The sequence below is a fragment of the Mytilus trossulus genome, chromosome 8 (assembly GCF_036588685.1).
Source record: "Mytilus trossulus isolate FHL-02 chromosome 8, PNRI_Mtr1.1.1.hap1, whole genome shotgun sequence".
In the NCBI taxonomy this organism is placed as follows: domain Eukaryota; kingdom Metazoa; phylum Mollusca; class Bivalvia; order Mytilida; family Mytilidae; genus Mytilus; species Mytilus trossulus.
Genome location: NC_086380.1, coordinates 49593851 through 49613686, shown reverse-complemented (window position 1 = coordinate 49613686; position 19836 = coordinate 49593851). Strand labels below are relative to the sequence as shown.

The 19836-nt window shown below is 32.3% G+C and overlaps 2 protein-coding genes across 3 annotated transcripts in view; both read right to left on the bottom strand.

The window, feature by feature from the left end:
* Window positions 1-19836, bottom strand: part of LOC134681093 (uncharacterized) — a 280458-nt gene that overhangs the window by 172764 nt on the left and 87858 nt on the right. The gene's annotated exons all lie outside the window — the stretch shown is intronic.
* Window positions 48-17840, bottom strand: LOC134681089 (uncharacterized). 2 transcript variants are annotated; one of them, XM_063540510.1, is made up of 5 exons: window positions 17712-17840; window positions 10397-10581; window positions 9043-9226; window positions 719-847; window positions 48-407 (listed from the first exon to the last, which is right to left on the bottom strand). In XM_063540510.1, exons 1-4 carry the CDS (start codon window positions 17773-17775, stop codon window positions 753-755), a joined length of 528 nt encoding a protein of 175 aa, XP_063396580.1. In that variant the 5' UTR covers window positions 17776-17840; the 3' UTR covers window positions 48-407; window positions 719-752. The 2 variants fall into 2 exon arrangements, with proteins under 2 accessions (XP_063396580.1, XP_063396579.1); XM_063540509.1 differs by having other exon boundaries at window positions 48-847.

The window sequence follows — 19836 nt, the reverse complement described above, 5'->3', positions numbered from 1 at the left end:
AAATTTTAGATATATAAAAATTTCAAATTGACTACTTTTTCCTTTGATATAAATTCAGCTGTACAATTAGATAAAGGTGAGGTGGAATTCAAGTCTATTATAATTGTAAGAATACTTTGTATATCACTTGAACCTAGTCACATTTATTAATGAAATGATTATGCCTCTCCTGGAAAGTTATAAAAATTTGCCCTATTTTCAAACCTTAGAAACGATGTCAAGGTTTGATGAAGCCTGCCAAACAGACATAAAATTGAGAATATAAATTGTGATTTCCTGACTTAAGGCAGAAAACAGCTGATGGCCACCAAAGGGTTTTCAACACAGAGAAGAAAATCCTGCAAAAGGAGACGGGCTTTGGCTGGCTCCTAAACAAAAGTGTGTACCAGTTCTGTGAAAATAAACATCTGCAAAGACACATTCAAATTACAGTTACTGTGGATTCACCAATTTTCGTGGATGATTAATATTGTGGTTTTTCCGAAGTCTTAATACAAGCCTATAGAAAATTTGTCATTTGTTGAACATCTAATTTCGTGGTTCACCTGTACCAACGAAATCCACAAAAATTTGTATCCAACAAATAATAATGAATCCACAGTAAATATTTTATAAACAAAGACACAGTACCTTTGAGACTAGAACCCTCTATTATAATGAGGATAAAAGTTCTTTGCAGATATTATTTTTTTTTTATGAACACAACTATGAAGTTTACCTTTTCTCTTCTTTATGAGAACCAGAACAATGACTTATGTTATTATCAAAAGAACTAATAGACCAACTACAACTCCAACACTAGTTCCAGTAGATATTCCTCCACCATTACTCTCACAATTGTCTTTAGCTGAAAATAGACAAATGTTGGGAGTATAATATTTTCCTGTTAAAATTAGAATAAGATGTCAACTACTTTTTTCTTATGTAAATCACAGAATCTGGTACCTCAAAAGGTTAAATATCATTATTTTTTTTCAAAAATGATTTAACTACTTATGTATGTATTTGCCATTTAATAGAAGATATTGCAATTTTTTTGGATGATTTAATCTGAATAATGTTTTACTTTAACATGCTATTTTGCCCCTGCATCTGCCTTTTTAAATCTCTTATATTTGATATACTTATAATATGACCATCTTCTATCACTTTGCAGATCTAGATTATTAGCAATAGTCATGTTCTAAATCCTATAAAAACTTTAGTGCATATGTGCATCATGCATATTGTCGATATAATCGAAATTTGCAAGGTTAGTTGTGTTATCAAAATGAACATTTCCCTTTGTGTTGAGCACTCTAAAGGCTAATGATAAGAAACTAAATAAAATCATTCTAAAATAAAGGACAAGGTACGATAAGCATTAGAGAACGGCCCCCTAATTTTGTTCAAATTAAAAGTGACTTGCCATTAATTAAAATACATTATTCTTAAAGTTTAAAACCTATATTTTTGTTAACATCAATAGATTTTTCAACTTCCGTTGATATTATTCATGCTCTGTTGCTGTAAAGACCTCAATATTCGCGAAACGGGCAGAAAAATGGCAGTTTCCAAAACTTTTTCTGCATTTTAAACAATGAGCGTACCTACGACCCACGATCATATTTATACCAGATATTCCTTGAACATTAATGTTGATGTAGTTCAAATATTTTAGTGGGTCGTAAGTACGCTCATAGTTAAAAATTCAAAAAAGTGACAAAAAAATCGTCGTTTTTTTCATTGAATCATCGAAATTTTTAACCAAACTGCGGACCGGAGATGATTTCCAGTATTTACTAGATCTGACGACGGAAAAGTATTCCTGCTACGCTATAATAATAGCTAGTTTCTTTAGGACGAAAAATAAACATATATTTGAGACAGGAAAACAGGATAATCCTTTACTCATTATTCTTGAATTTAAAGTGACATTTTAGCAGGGGGAGGACAGGGGTAAGGGAGACAGGGAGAAAGGGGTAGGAGAAAGGAGAAAGGGGGTACGAGAAAGGAGAGGAAGGCTAGGAGAAAGGAGAAAAGTTGGAAAAAAAAAAAAAATATGAAAAAATAAAATATCTCTCTTTTTTCCGGTAAATTAAAAAAAAAATAAGGAGAAGAGGGGTAGGAGAAAGGAGAAGAGGCCTGGTAGGAGAAAGAAGATGAGGGGTGGGAGAAGGGAGAAGGGTACCCCCTGTCCTCACCCTCACATAAGAAGACACCATGTGACCATTTTAATTAGTTAATTGTGTAAGTGTAACAATAATCAAAATTAAACAAAACTATCCAACACTTTTATGATCTAAATTATGTATCTTGAGTTATTTTTTTTGGTCATGGCGTTGAATTTATTGGACTTATTATTTGTAATTGTCACCCGCCTTCCCGTTGTTCTGTCTTGACGACAACTTGGTGCTACTTCGTATTTCTTGTTTGCAAATCATTCTCTTCATATCTGTCCGTTAAAATTTGCATGCATAAAGTATTTGTCACTGGACGGTCAGGAAACAACATTCAATCAATTATATATCTTCTAAAATAACAGAACTTCATGTATTATGAATTTAAACATATTCAAAAGAATAAAAGCTTCTTTTATTTTTTAATCAGATATTTACACGTCGAAGAAAATAAAACAAGTATTGAATATGAAAGGAATAAAAACGCATCATAATTAAAGATATCTTGCTTGTAAGATGTGTGTTTCGCGTACAAAAGACTCATCAGTGACGGTCGAATAAAAAAATGTCAAAGGACCATAAAAGGCTCAAAATTCCGATTTTATTTTGTAAATAAAGGTTATTTATTCCTGAATATATTATCCGTAGTTTTTGCAAACAATATACAGTTTTGTTAACAGTTAATTCATAAAAGTTACTATTTCAATAATAATTCATATTTACACAAAGTGCTCACTTTTGGACATCATGTTGCTGAATGGGTTGTTTGTTTCATTAATTTTTAATGTGCTATAGCTTTAAAGGTTACAGTCCGTTGGAAGACATATTACCCTAACTTGACACTCCAATCCACCTAGTTTTTGTTCTTACCCCTTTGTGCCAATTGAATGACGGAAATCAGCAAATACCAATTTTTAAGTCTTAAGTTTGACCAGGCCGGTGTCAGAACCCACGATATCAGGCGTTTTAATTCATTTATTATATTTATAAAATTGTACAATGAATGAATAAAAGGGTGCATACTGTAAGAATCCATCTTATATGAATCCGCGCTTAAACATACACATCCACCCGAAAGAAATAACTTTTGCAACATTTATAGAAATAAGAAGATGTGGTATGAGTGCCAATGATACTACTCTCCTTTCAGGACACAACATGTAAAAAGTAAACAATTATAGGTCAAAGTACGACCTTTAACACAGAGCTTTGGCTTACACCAACCTGCAAGCTATCAAGGGCACACAAGTGGCTAATGTAGCAATTCAAACAGGAAAATCAACGGTTTAATCTTTATATAAAAAAAAACTAGAAACGAGGAACACGTATGAACCACAACAACCACTGAACAGGTTCCTAACTAGTTGCAAACAAACGCAGCATGTGTAAACGTTTATACAGGCAACAACCTTCACCCTAACCCGAACTTATACTAGTATACTCTCATTAGTAACTTTCATGTCCTATTAAAACTGTAGTTCATTTTGATAAACAAATTACAAAAACAAAACGAAAAAATACAAAATGCAAATTAATCACATACATGCATTTTACATGATATTTCACAAATCATTTGACACTGACAGGAAAGTGAAACCATTTTCCGTCATTGCCAGTATTCACATCATAATTACAGATAACAAAAATGTTCCATAGTTATAGGAAGATGTGATGTGAGTGCCAATGATACAACTCTCCATCCAAATAACAATTTATACAAGTAAACCATTATAGATCAATGTACGGCACGGGGCCTTAGCTCACACCAAACAACAAGCTACATGTATAAAGGGCCTCAAAATTACTACTGTAAAACCATTCAAACCATAGTCCATTTCATCTTGAAAGGAAACAGTTTATTCTGTACTCAGTTTTCACTTGTCTTTGTCAATTTTCCCTGGCTTCAAATGAAATGAATGGATTAATTATGTTAAACATATTACTTTTTTCTTCTTTTTTGGAATTTTATTCTCATACACACTTGTCCCGGTCTACACTTATTTAGTTTTTATACATTGACTTGTGATATTTGGCATACAGTGTATAGCCATGACTCAGACATGTCAGATATCATAACAGTCTTATTTTGTTTATTTTCTTTGGTTACATCTTTTGACATCAGACTCGAACTTCTCTTAAATTGAATTTTAAATGTACGTATTGTGATGCGTTTACTTTTCAACATTGGCTCGAGGTATAGGGGGAGGGTTGAGAGCTCGTAAACATGTTAAACCCCGCCGCATTTTAGCGCCTGTCCCAAATCAGGAACCTCTGGTCTTTGTTAGTCTTGTATTTTTTTAATTTTAGTTTCTTGTGTACAATTTGGAAATTAGTATGGCGTTCATCATCACTGAACTAGTACATATTTGTTTAGGGGCCAGCTGAAGGACGCCTCCAGGTGCGGGAATTTCTCGTTTCATTGAAGACCTGTTGGTGACCTTCTGCTGTTGTTTTTTCTTTGGTCGGGTTGATGTCTCTTTGATACATTCTCCATTTCTATTCTCAATTTCAATATCATTATGACCTTTACCGTTGATCTCAAGGTCCAATTAATTGACCTTTAACTTTCATGGTTAAATGCCTCGTTAATAACTCCAAAAATGATTTATACACCCCCCTTTTGCCTTGTTAAGTCGTTTCTAATCCACCATAGGTTTGTACCCATGCAGAGGACACATTTATTCCAACCCCTACATGTGTACATCATATTAATTCGTAATTGCCTGGATTAGACATTTTATTCCGCAAAATGTCTGTATGTGGTACAAGTCACGTCTCTTTTATTCCATTAACTGTTAAGTATCTTTAAAAACTGTTTAAACTCATCTCAAATTATTAAATCTTATATATTCTTGTTTTCATGAAAAGACTTTCACATTGAAACAAAGATTTTGTACTGGTCTACAAATTAAACAAAATGTTTGATGTTGCTTAGTAAGATGTGGGATTCTATTCTCAATATAGAATTCGTCCAAAAAATAATGATAATCTAGATGTGTATATTATAGTGTAACATCGTATAAGAAGTATATTCTTAAAAAATAACTTAGCTCATACTTCAAAAATATAAAGAACCTATTATTGCATTGTTGATATGCACTTGTTATGTAATTTAGTTGTTGATCAGCGTGTAGTGACCTACAATTGAACTAAGTTTTCATTTCTAACTAAACATGTTTAGAAAAAGACAATGTTCATTGCATTCAATTTAATTTGTTCAAAAAAATGACTTATTGATTTGTAGTTGGCTTTAATTCAAACATGGCTTGCTGTTGCTAAGCAACACTTGTGTTGCTATGCTCAATATGGAATTTGTAAAGAATAAAAAAAAAAAGATGTATATGAAAAAATATTGGATGAAACACCAAATGGAAAAAAAAATCTTCAAACAACAGCTTAATTCATACTTAAGAGGGGCAAGCACCAATTTTTTAACTGTTGCTAGGCAACATTTCTGTTGCCAAGGTTGTTTTTAAGCATATAATAAACAAATTCAAAGGGTATTTTCATTTGTGACTTCAAGTTCTTCTTGGACAAACAATATCATTTGCAAATATTAAAATTTTTACTGATAAAGCAATTAATATGTGATAATTTTCATTCTTCATAAAAACCGTTATTAGGCAACCTTCCTTTCACCGGAACACAATAAAATCATTATTTTTTCTAGTGTCTACACTAAGACCATCATTGATATCAATTTAAACTTATTTGGAGAGGGGGCCAAAAATAGCCCTTATCATACCTTGTCCTTTGTACATTTTTAAATTCATTTTATGACAACCAGGAAAACTTGGTACCCCTAGAATAAAGGAGGATTAAATCATCTGATTGTGTGAAGCATTGAAATACACTTAAGGAACTACTTCTTCCTGTTGCAGGTCCTAGTGGGCCAAAATTGGGAATGTTGGAAAATTCCAGATTTTTTCATGGAAATAACATTCTTTAGAGACTACTATGCTACTATAGATTAGGTTCATGTTGAACTCAGCATTTTTCTGTTCTGTTTTGTTGAAAAAAAACCCAATGAAACGCAACTACAATAATAGATGACGTCACCATTAACACCTCATGAACCCCCTACGATCTCATAGGGGGTCACCACATGACAGCTTAAACATAATTTACCTGTGGTGCGATAAATGCCCTTATCATGCACACTAAATTTGTCTTAAGCATAAAATGGAATATTTATATTATAGAAAGCATTGATCAGAAAAAAATAAAATGGCTTTGTAAAAAATCTTGTGTAAGGAAACCTATTGCATTAACAAGAAGACTAACGGCCTAGCCAAGATCAGATGTGCATTTTGTGTTTCACATGAAGTCAAAAATGAGTATCACCTCAGGACAAAACTCTTTTGGTATTTTGGTTCAAAAATGGTTTAAATTATGAAAAATTGCCATCGTTAGGCTAACACTGGAAGCATTTATATAATACATGCAGTTTTTGTTAGAAATATTTTATATTTTTATGAAATAAATGGTGTTTAAAAACTGTATAATTCTCTTTAATGGTTGCCTTCAAGACATGGTCACCAGTGTCAGATTTTTGGTCAATGACAAAGACAACAAAATATGTTTAGAATTATTGAATATCAAACATTTTAATTGAAAAAAAAGAACATGTTTAACTCACAGATATTTCAAGCAACAGTAGCTTTCTTTGATTATTTATCTTATCTGATAAAACTGTATCTAAACTTATCTTTTAATAACAAAACTTAAAAAAAAACCTTTCTTTTGGTGTATTGAACCTTAAAATAACTTGATGCATATTCTTACAATAAACAATTAAACATAGCAATACAATTTATATATTTTGTCTACGGACAAGACATTGTATTTATATTTAATGAAATGCATTATTAAAACCTAATTCTGATATAGCTGAAAGTGTTCTCTTGAAAAAAAAACATACATTTTATCAGGTTTATCTATCAAACTTAGCTTGACTGGGAGGAAAATGGAAACAAATACATTTTGATAATGTCTACGGACAAGACATTTTATTGATATTCAATTAATGCTTTCAAAGATGATTGTTAAAGTTAAGATTAAAAGTTACCAATTAAATTTTAAATTGTGTTTTTTGAATTTTGAAAAATATAAAAATGTACCCATAATTCTTTACACATCTCAAAAATTTATTGATTGAGCCAAAATGAAGACACATTTTTTTAACTGAAATCCATATATCTGACTGTTTAGAACAATCAAACTTTCATTATAACTCAATTTTGACATAGTTGAATGTGTTCTCTTGAAAAAATAACATAAATGTTACCTATCAAATTAGGCTGAACTTGAGGAAATTGGCTAAAATATATTGTGGTAATGTCTACGGACAAGACAATTTCAGTTAAAAAAAAAAATCTGTTATAATGAATTGTGACTATATTAATGTTGAAAATACTGAGTCTTAATTTGAATAGATAACTTTCTTCACCTAAAAATAAGATTTAAGTTCCATAGCAGACAAATAATTGAATTTAATACTTGTTATGTACAAGTGTCTTGTCCATAGACACTTCCTCATCTGCTGTTATTACGGAAATACAAAAGATAAAGTAAGAGAGAGAGAAATACTTTTCCTTAATTTGATTTAGTTAACCTTTTAAGGTATGCAGCAACTGGAATAAACAATATTGAAGTAAAATAAGGTATGCTTTTTATGACTGATGATCTGCCACTTTTTAAAATCCACTCCTGTAAAGTAATTTTACAAAAATTGAGAACACTTAAATTACCATTTATTTATTAAAAGTAAGATATGTTTAAGTTTAAACAACACATAGGACTAATTTAGACCCATACAGCCTAGCAATATTGATAAAAAGACATGTCTACGGACAAGACATGTGTCTACGGACAAGACATTCTGACATATTTTTGAAATTTTTCCTCTATTAATAGATGGTAGAAAAAAATGTTAGTAGTGTTTTCATATCTACAAAAGAACAGGAACTTAGCAATGCAACATTAATGTTATTATACTTCCAGTTTACTAGGGAATGCATGTCTACGGACAAGACAATTTTTCACTTTATTTGTATATCCAACTTTGATGGCATATATCTGCAGCTAGGGTACTGCAATTTTGATAAACGAGGTAGTTTTTGATAAAGTATATACTAAAAGAGAAAACAAAACACATAACAGCATAAATTTGATTCATTTTTCTCTTATATCACTACACTGAGCAAGCTAAAAACAAAAGTACAAAATTACATAACGAACGCATAGTATTCAACTTTTGATCATAACTTTGTAACCACTGGAGATTTTTTGTTGCAACAACCAGTAAAAGAAAGATGAATAAATTGTCTATAACAGTGAACCAATAATGTAGTTCAAATTAATTTCACTTATTAACTATCAATTGTTGAAAACAGCGAAATTTTAAATGAAACAACATAACGTGAAATTTTGCCCATTTTCAGCGTGTATTTTAGTGTTTTATTTAAAAACGGTAACACCTATACATGATATTTGATATTCATTGTGAAGCCCTCCATTGTCTCCTTCAGTTCAAACATGTATTACTTATGTAAACATTATCTTCTTGTCTTTACAAGCCTATAACATAGACCCACTATGAAATGCACATCTGATCTTGGCTAGGCCGTTATTAAAAATCCTTTACTCCAGAAATGACAACCAATAAGTTTTTCATTTTCAAAAGCAGCTCTACTTCCATTAAACCAAACAACATACATGACATAATCCTAAAAACAGTGTTTAGTTTATAGAAATTTGATACAAGCATATACTAGTGCTGGTACATGTATCTACTGGTATATCCCTTTTATTGAGCTAGGATAGGTCATTAGGATATATTAAGTAGACTTTTAATATAGATCAATATTAAACAGGAACAAACCTTTGACAGCCAGTTGGAAAGTTGCTTTTGTATCTTTAGTTTCTTCCTTCCCTGCATCAAAAATAGTTATGGAAACATCATAAAGTCCTGTATCATTTGTTATTAGATCACTAAACTTCAGATTTATAGTATTAGGAACCCATGTTACTCTGTCTTTGAACCTGTCTCCTTGAGGAGCACGGATCTAAAATAAGAAACATTAAATTGTTTCAATTATAGCAACAATAACCACTGTTTTAACAAAAGTCTGCATTATGGTCCAAGAACACCATTGTCATCCCTTGATTTTCGTTGTTCACAAATATAGTCCCTAGTGTTGACAGTGGGTTACTTGCCATTAATTTTTATACCCCTTCCAAATTTATTTCTCCATGTTTAATGCCTCAAATTGCAAATAAGGGGATAAAATTACACTGTAAAAAAATTTGGGTCCAGAATTTTAAAGGAAAGTAGTGATTTGGTCCAGCTGAAAAAGGTTGAAAATGAGTACTTCGGAAGCTGTCAAAAGATTTCAAGACGCCCTAAACATAAAATTGTCCATATTTTGAGTTAGAGGCGATGAAGTTTTCTATAATTTTGATACAATTTGTCCCAAAAGTAGTACAACACACTGTAAAAGTTTCTTTGAGAAAGCCAGGTGGTATTTTTTTTATTTTCATTTATGTTCTAAAAGAAATGCACTACGAATTAATTGTGTTCTCGGACCTAAGAAGCCTGTATACTAAGATTTCTGTGTTGTATTCTAAAAATAATACAAGTTTTTCGGGAAACAGGAAGTTGTTGAGTGATAAATCTAAAAAGGCATCCAAAAGTAATGCTGACTTACATATAAACCCTGAAACCTAATTTCACAAATCCATGTATTGTACATGTAGTTCTGTTAACTCGTGTAAAAATGTGTTTGGTTGATGAATAAATACACAGGTCATATATCATTTATATTTTCACTTGAAAATGACATTTCTGCAAAATCTCCAACTCAGTTGTCATATAGCTAAGGGGGAGATCTCTCATTTTGAAGGTTTTAGAGTTTTGCAGGTATGAACATGTAAATTTGTGGTTAATTTGTAACCCACAACTATTGGAATCCAACAAACATAAATTATGAATCCACAGTATATGCATGATATAATGTCTTATTAATATCAATCCTCCAACTCAGTACATTGTAATACTCCTGAGACTAGTACTGGAGAACAACTTCTCCTTCAACATGTTCAATGACAATCATTACCTGCAGACAGACTGTTACACACTTGTGTCGATATTATTTATTTACTCATATCAATTTTACTTTGATATAACAAAAATTTCTATATAGATATGTATCAATCTAATTTAAATGCAAACCTACCTTGAATCCTGCTTCTTTATTATAGTAGCTGAAGATTTCTGCTGTATCTTGTTTGGTCTTTCTAACTGTCCAATTTATTACTGTCAAGTTGATAAATTTCACTGCAGAATCACCATATACAAAGTTGGTTGCAACTTCTTTACCTGCACAAAGACTCACTGGTTCTTGGTTATGATAAGATGCACCTGTTAGGTAAAGACAATAATAATAATAATAAACAGATGCATTAAAAATGTTAATGAGTGTATAATATACATGTACATGTACATGTGACTTATTGTCCCTGGCCTATAACTTTGATTGTTACTTTCATTTAAACACTTGGTGGTTTGCCCTTTGTCTGAACAATAAGAATAAGACTGAAATGCTGACAATTTACTTTATACAAAACATTAAAGTTGAATGGCACATGCTATAAAATGGAAATAAAAATAAAGATTTTTCAGCTTTTCTTTGAAGGATTTCTTGAAACAAAAACATAAATTTTAGAAAATTTCTTTTTGGGCGGGAATTTGCTCCAAAGTAGATCATCAGGTGAAAAAAGCGTCAATTTTGACGATTTTTCATCCCTTCTCTTGACCCAGAAGACCCAGGGTAGCTGGTTAAGGTATCCAGCTGTAGCCTGCGTGTAGAGTGGACCCTAGTGAACAAATTGATTCCAACAGTTGTTAGGTCGGAGTTTAACTGATCTTAGTTCAGCAGTCTACAGAAGCTCATTTGGACCCAAAATACCGAATTTCACGACTTTTGACGATATTTGACCTCGAATGGACCCAAAACCGGAAGTAGTTGTTTCCTATGCGTATTTCAATAATAATAATGATCATTAGTTATATGGCCGTGGGTTTGCACTATCTTTGCCAGTTTTATGCCTCTGAACTTCTTGTGTAAGATACAGATGTGAAGCCTACCCCTCCAGAAAACCGAGTTTTACCCAATTTCAATTTTCCAAGTCCGTATTTGTGCTCAAAATGCTACTTATACATGAGAAACGTGAATATGGATAGCCTCAAGTTGACGGAACATGCATAACTTTTAAAATAAGTATCATAAAGTGGACTTCTAAAAGTATGGAACGCCTTTGGAGCAAAATAATGGTTATAAGGGACTGCCCGTCAAATGACGGTCACCGCATGGTAAGGGTTAATGTAGACCAATTTGAAAACGGGACCAAAAACTAAGAATCTACATACATGTACACAGTTAGATTTGGCATATCAAAGAATCCCAATTATTCAATTTTTGATGAATTCAAACGAAGTTTAGTTTTGGACCCTTTGGACCCCTCATTCTCAAACTGTTCGGACCAAACTCCCAAAATCAATCCCAACCTCCCTTTGATGGTCATAAACCTTGTGTTTAAATTTCAGTGATTTCTATTAACTTATACTAAAGTTATGGTGCGAAAACCAAGAAAAATGCTTATGTGGGCCCCTTTTTGGCCCCTCATTCCTAAACTGTTGGGATCTCAACTCCCAAAAGCAATCGCAACCTTCCTTTTGTGTTCATAAACCTTGTGTTTAAATTTCATTGATTTCTATTCACTTATACTAAAGTTATTGTGCAAAAACCAAGAATAATGCTTATTTGGGCCCTTTTTTGGCCCCTAATTCCTAAACAGATAGAACCAAAACTACCAATATCAATCCCAACCTGCCTTTTGTGGTCATAAACCTTGTGTCAAAATTTCATAGATTTCTATTTACTTAAACTAAAGTTATAGTGCGAAGACCAAGAAAATGCTTATTTGGGCCCTTTTTGGCCCCTAATTCCTAAACGTTGGGACCAAAACTTACAAAATCAATCCCAACCTTCCTTTTATGGTCATTAACCTTGTGTTAAAATTTCATAGACTTCTATTTACTTAAACTAAAGTTATAGTGCGAAAACCAAAAGTATTTGGACAACGACGATGCAGACGACGACGCCAACGTGATACCAATATACGACAAAAAAATTAAAATTTTTGCGGTCGTATAAAAACTAACTAAGAGTACACAAAGACTTTAGTTTCTAGAAGTACTTGCAATACTAGTCAAAGCAAACACAGAAAACAATTCATATTTGTTAAACATGGTATTTTACACCATTCTTTTAAAAACAGTCAATGCGCAACTTTATATACCAAATATACATTGGCCGCAGTATGAGCTGTAGTATAAATTTTGCTATATCTTTACAGAGGGTGGTAAAGGGTTATTTTCGTGCAAAGTGATCGCTGTTTTTTATTTCACGTTCAACATGTTTTTTGTTTTTTATTTGACATTCAGTCGTGCAAGACAGGTGCCTCGTTCAACATGTTTTGCTTATTTAATTTAACGTGCATCTAATTGTCAAATGCTTATTTTGCGTACTCAGTACTTTTCAAATAAAATTCAAACACTTTGCAGGGATAGTCAAGAAGTACTTTTTTAAAAGCCGTAAACCATTTATATAACAAATGTGTATACTTAATCGGGAATATCAAGTAAAACAGAGCCTTTATACAAGGAGACAGTGACTTAGTCACAAAAGGTTCACATCAAAGTCTTTATTTTTCGTGCACCGTTCATGACAGAAACTTTTTCACGTTCAACATGAAATTATGTCTTATTTAACGTTTTTTCCATGCAAGCACCCCCTCTTTACAAATTCAGCATTTATGAAGGTCGTATTGAAACTGGAACTTGAAAATTGGATACATTACATGTTTATTACAAAAAAAATTGGAAAAGAAGTAAAAAAAGTCCCTTATAGGCGTAAATTCAGTAAATAAATATGTCATCAGGGACCGTCCATTTAGGGGAGAGCTTTCTGTATAACACTGAGGTTATATGCTCTTCTGATTGGCAGATAATGTTTGTAATAAATATTTTTTAGTAGATGGATCAAAACTAGAGTTTGAAAAAAAAAAATATATGCTGAATGTACTAATTTTTTTCCCTTCAGGGTTGAAAAGTAATGGGGGGGGGGGGGGCAGTATAGGAATTCAGTGTGAATCTACATTGTTTGTAAACAAGGCCATGTGAATGCCCAAAAATGCCGCATAACCCTTAGTCCAGATAATAATGCTGTCTTCTGAGGGTATTTTCATATTTGGATTTTTTTAGTTCCCCCATTGACGCAGGAGGGCGTCGAATTTTTTTTATAAAATAGCCGTCCAAGGCGTCATAATTATTTGGACTACATGACCCTATGTTTTTATTGTTGCAAAAGATAAGGCTATATTTGTACTTTCATGAATGATATATATATGAAAGATTTTAATTTCTAGAGGTAAATCAGGTATAAATTTTTTCCTACACATAGATTAGCATTAAAGTCAATGGGATATTTTTTACTGAATTTACCCGAATCCGGGTCCGTCTGCCCTGATTCTGGTTCGCCCTAGTTTCTGTTTGCCCTAATACCTGTTTGCCCCGAGTCCGTTCGCCCTGAATTTATTTTTTAGGATAGAGTTGCGTTGTGTGTATAAAATTGAATGTGTTGAAGTCGGTCTACAATTTCGCCGAATATTTACGATGTATCATGTTTTATTTAACTTGTCAAAAGCTAGCTGCTATACTAGGTTATAAGTTGCAGTACATTTCAGGACTACAAGATATTGTGACTTTAAGGTATTGAGGACTAAGTATGTATCTGTATATGTAATTACATTACTAGGAAATATAAGCTTCTGTGAATTTCAGCACTACATTGTATTTTTTTATTTAAATGTAAAACAACTGAAGACTAAATTATTTGTATGTAATTGAATATGTAACTGTTGAAGTTTACATTCACCGAATATTTATTTATGATGTATTCTGTGGTACTGCTACATGTATTAGGAAATAAGTTTCTCAGAATTTCAGCACTACATACATGACATAGTACATTGTATTTTTAAATGTAAAACAACTGAAGACTAAGTTGTTGTCTTGCTGCTAGGAGGATAAGTTTCTGTGAATTCAAAGACTACAAAGTATTTGACATAAAACAATTAAAGACTAACATGACAAAGTTATTTATATATTTAACTTTATTGATACATTTTAACAATTTAAAAATATTCAGTAACAGTTATAACAAGATCAATTCCGAACTGTACTTCGCACACATTTATTTCCTAAACGAATATTTAAAAGCACTTAATAGAATTACTATTAGTGAAACAAGTACCAAAAACGGCACAGTCACACTGCTGTACCATGTGTACATTGATCACTAGTCATCAGTGTTTTTATCCATCCTTTTTTTTTATTGGCACTGGCTACGGTTACATGGAAATGTAACAATAATAAAAATATTATTGTTACATAGGAGACTAAATGCCGGAATGCAAAGTCGGGTAAGGAACCGATTAATTACGAATGTAACAATAATTACTGAGGCTACGGTTACATGGCGTTATTGTTACATGAAAAACAGCAATATACGATGGGTCTATTAAAATGTACTAGATAATAAAAATGAATATAGGGCGAACGAACCCAGGGCGAACAGACTATCAGGGCGAACAAACTCAGTGTGAACGTACCTAGGGCGAACAGGCCCGTAGCCAGGAATTTCCAAAGGGGGGTTCGTTTGACTCACAAACTCGACTTTAACAGTCACAATTCGAAACAGAACATTGACTTTAACAGTGCTTATTTGTTTTCAACCCCCCCTGGCTACGGGTATGGCGAACATGTAATCAGGGAGAACGATCCCGATACCAATTTACCCCTACATGTAGACTCTACTGACCAGTGCTCGATAATTTAACATTGTTTTTTACTGTTTACCGACATAATTGTGCAAACTGATTCATAACCTTTTGTTTGATCATAGTTGACCTTATTTGAAATAAAAGGACCTGATTGGTTGTTTAATTCCTATTATGATGTCACCTTGGGGCATGCTTGATTCACATACTAAAAATATGCTAAATTTGAAAACAAATTGACCAATTCTCGATAATGCAATAAAAACCTCAGAATAAAAATAAAATAAAAACTATGATATCTATTTGATAAAATGAACATTTTTCTGATAATTGACATTCAAATTTTACTGAAATGGTGATATATTCATAGAAATTCAGAGATTCTAAAATTTATCAACATGTTTAAAATTGTTTGGAAAACAAAAACTCTGAAAAAAATGTTCATAGGTCATTATTCCTTAGATTGTACACAAACATTGCAGTACCATGACTCATCAGTGACAAATGAAACACCTAAACCGGAATACACATGAAAAGACAAGCAAGTTTACCCAAAATATATTGTTTACATAAAAATGGCGGCAGTCAGGTGAAAATATGTAGGGGCTCTAGGGGGACAAAAAATGATGTTACAAATGCCTTGAATTGAATATAACTGTACAAATCATCTATACTATTAAACGAGAAGACCTCATTTTTGGTGTCGCTTCTCTTCTTTCCACAATAAATTAATCAACACGCCTCTGTGTCCTATAGGTACAGTGCATAGTGGCATTTGTCATCAATTCATATGATTATTCAGATTGAGTTATTTTTGGAGAAAAACGAGAAAAAAGGCATCCGGATATTGTTCCGTCATTGGACGAAATTTTAAGTAAGATTAGACTTCCGGTTTGCGTTTTTCTGTATACTTTGAACATACATATATACAAAGAATAAAGTGTATTTTCAAAATTCTATATACTATCATTTTCTTTAAAGTTAACTATCCACTGCAGTCACAGAGTTTATTAAATAGAGAGGGTCTGTATACTTTTCTGTATACTTTGAACATACATATACACAGAATAAAGTGTATTTTCAAAATTCTATCTGCTATCATTTTCAAGTTAACTATCCACGGCAGTCACAGAGTTTATTAAATAGAGAGGGTCTGTATACTTTTCTGTATACTTTGAACATACATATACAAAGAATAAAGTGTATTTTCAAAATTCTATCTGCTATAATTTTCAAGTTAACTATCCACGGCATTCACAGAGTTTATTAAATAGAGAGGGTCTGTATACTTTATCAATGACCACTATGGATCGATTTGTAACTTCGAATATACAAAGAATAAAGTGTATTTTCAAAATTCTATCTGCCATCATTTTCAAGTTATCTATCCACGGCAGTCACATAGTTTATTAAATAGAGAGTGTCTGTATACTTTTCTGTATACTTTGAACATACATATACAAAGAATAAAGTGTATTTTCAAAATTCTATCTGCTATCATTTTCAAGTTAACTATCAACGGCATTCACAGAGTTTATTAAATAGAGAGGGTCTGTATACTTTATCAATGACCACTATGGATCGATTAGTAAACTTCGAATTGAAAGTAAATACACTATATTTTTATAGTATTTATATAGTAATGAATGTTCATAATATACAGATAAGCGCTACAATTATTCATGTGAACTTTTGATACCTTTTCTGAAAATTTTACAAAATTCATTGATTACAAAAAAAGAAGATGTGGTATGATTGCCATGTTGAGACAACTCTCCACAAGAGACCAATATGACACAGATATTAACAACTATAGGCTACCGTATGACCTTCAACAACGAGCAAAGCCCATACCACATACTCAGTTTTAAAAGGCCCCAAACTGACAATGTAAAACAATTCAAACCAGAAAACAAGCGGCCTTATTTATGTACAAAAAAATGAATGAAAAACAAATATGTAACACATTTATAAACAAACAACAACCACTGAATTACAGTCTCCTTACTTGAATGTTCATAACATACTAAATGTATGTTCATATTGAAATTGATAGAGAACCAAAATATGGGAATATTGGAAATAAAGGAGGAGGGATTTTCCTGTCCCCAATAACCTATGACTTATGATACTTTTGCTGAAATTTTCCAGTCATTCAATATTTTACAAAATTCTTCCAACAACACTTTACATACTTTAAACTACGCTCTGAATGCCCGCGATTTCGCGGGTGTCTTCTCGTATCATTTGAATTGTTAATGAATTTGAAATCGATCCATGTTATTTTTAACTACTAAATATATATTTAATTAAAGTTTTTAAACTTGATTCCAAGAGTGATCCTTTCAACTTCGATTCACCACTGTCGTCTGCTATTAATTTCCCGATAAGTTAAGATCATGTGAAATGTGCATTTCCTGTAAAGCCCCTTTTAAGGTATAAATACCAAAAAAAATATAAATAAAAAATGTTGTATTTTCATAAAAAAAATCATTTCTGTAGCGCATTATCGAGCACTGGTCGTTATCGAGCACTGGTCAGGGGAGTCTATATGGATAGTCGACCTTCCTACATGTCCTATGGATAGAAACAAGTGCATGTGTCCCAACTGTCCCAAGTGTGTCAGATTGTTTATAGTGTGCATCATACCCGTCGCTAACACTTGAAACGCTAAACATAAGAGTTTTACTGCAGTAAAGATTGCTTTTAACATTTTGAACTGATTCACTCCTTCACTTCTGGAAAAAATGTTCCTTTTCACTTTAAACAATTCGAATCTCTTTGGGTTTTACCACTTGTTATAAATACGGAAACTACGGGACAATGACACGACAACTCGTACTTTCAACAACTCGTACTCAACAAACTCGTACCCTATTTTTACCAACTCGCATCCATAATATTTGATATAATTTATATTACAAGTGAGGACACAGATCCCCACAGATCATCGAAGAAATAATTTAGTTTCAAACATTTTACGTCATATATCAGGAACATATATATGTTAGATATATATACTGTTCCCAGCATATTATTAATGAGGAAAATCCTCATAAAGAGAAATCAAATTCATCATCAGTATGGAGTAAAAATAGAGGCTCCAAGGAGTCAGGTGTGTGTCGCTCACTTGGTATTTTTATTTACAATTGATGTATGAAATAATGCAACCGTATGTTATACTTTTGTTTTAGTTTCAGATATAAGTCAAAAACTGCATTTTCCCAATATGTTCTATTTTTAGCCATGGCTGCCATGTTGACTGCCAATCGTAACTATATACTCGGCCATTCTCGCTATGCAGTACAATAACCGTTATTTCTTCGTGCAACCAGAAAGGCCGAGTATAGTTTCGAATGGTGACACATTTTTAAATTGGATACTTTTATCTGATTGTGGCCAAGTTTGGTTTTAGGAGAAGACTTCTGTAAAAGATAACAATAAATTACATTTTGGTCATGTTGACTTCCTTACTTGTAGATCTTACTTTGCTGAACATTGTTGCTGTTTACATTTTATCTTTATCTATAATACTATCCAAGATGATAACTAAAAACTGCAACATTTCCTGTAATTAAATTACCAATTCAGGGGCACGGGTTGTCTGATGCGTCTGAACTTGAAATTTCTGCACAGATAGATCTTCACCTGATGAACATTTTTACTCCCATTTCAGATTTGATCTAAATTTAATGCTTTAGTTTCAGAGATATAAACCAAAAGCTGCATTTACCCCCATATGTTCTATTTTTAGCCATGGCGGCCACTTCGGTTGATGGACAAGGTCATCGGATACAATTTTTAACTAGGTACCCAAAGGAGGATTTAGGCCAAGTTTGGATTTATTTGACCCAGAAGTTTCAGAGAAGAGGATTTTTGTAAAATTTAAAGGACAACGAAGGACGACGTACGCCAAGTGATGAGAAAAGCTTACTTGGCCCTTTTAGGACAGGTGAGGTAAATTGCAATTGGCGCATGAAGAATCAGCAAAAGAATCGTTTTCAAAATTATACTTCCCACAAAATGAAGATCGAAAATAATTACAGCAGATTTGAAGAAATTTTCACAAAATGCATGACAAAATGCATTCCTGTAGTCAAACAAAAGAAAACTAAACACCCCCCCCCCAAAAAAAAAAAAACCCCAATCAAATTAAAAAGTACACCAGAAAAAATTGAAAATGTACGTTTTAAAAGCATAAAATGATTTTGACATGAACGGTCTGCATGAAGACTTACAAGTGTGAAAAAAATGGAGAAGCAAAATCTTTAAGGGAAAGATGGTCAAATTTAAAAAAAAACAACATAAAAACAAATCTGAAAAATTAAAGGAAATAACGGATATAATCTTTTCTATCGATCAGAAAAATCAAATCTACTTAAAAAGTTCTTTGAAGGTCACCATTTAAAGGCAAATGATTTTGATCAACAATTCTACATGATAATGATCGACATCACAGTGGGCACAGCAATACATCAACATTAGTACTTCTAATCAAGAAGACATGCACGAAATATTTACCACTGGACGTTAGGCAACCAATAATCAACCAATCAATCAATCTAAATAAAGACAACAGTATAGTATACCGCTGTTCGCAATTCATAAATCGATTGAGAAAAAAACAAATCCGGGTTACAAACTAAAACTGAGGGAAACGCATCAAACAGCATGTCAATCTATTGTAATAAAAATTCATAATATATAATAAAATTTGTAGATTTAGCTAACAAAGTCCTTATATTTGTATAAGGTAACATTCCTTTATAGTGGA

Bases quoted from the DNA above. Each gene is read 5' to 3' on its own strand.
- LOC134681089 (XM_063540509.1), bottom strand. From the start codon at position 17,775: ATGTTAAAAGCAATCTTTACTGCAGTAAAACTCTTATGTTTAGCGTTT. The intron at 10,582-17,711 runs GTATGATGCACA...TTTACCTAACAG, and splicing joins GTTTCAAGTGTTAGCGACGG to GTGCATCTTATCATAACCAA. The intron at 848-9,042 runs GTTTGTTCCTGT...GTCTATTTTCAG, and splicing joins TTTCCAACTGGCTGTCAAAG to CTAAAGACAATTGTGAGAGT.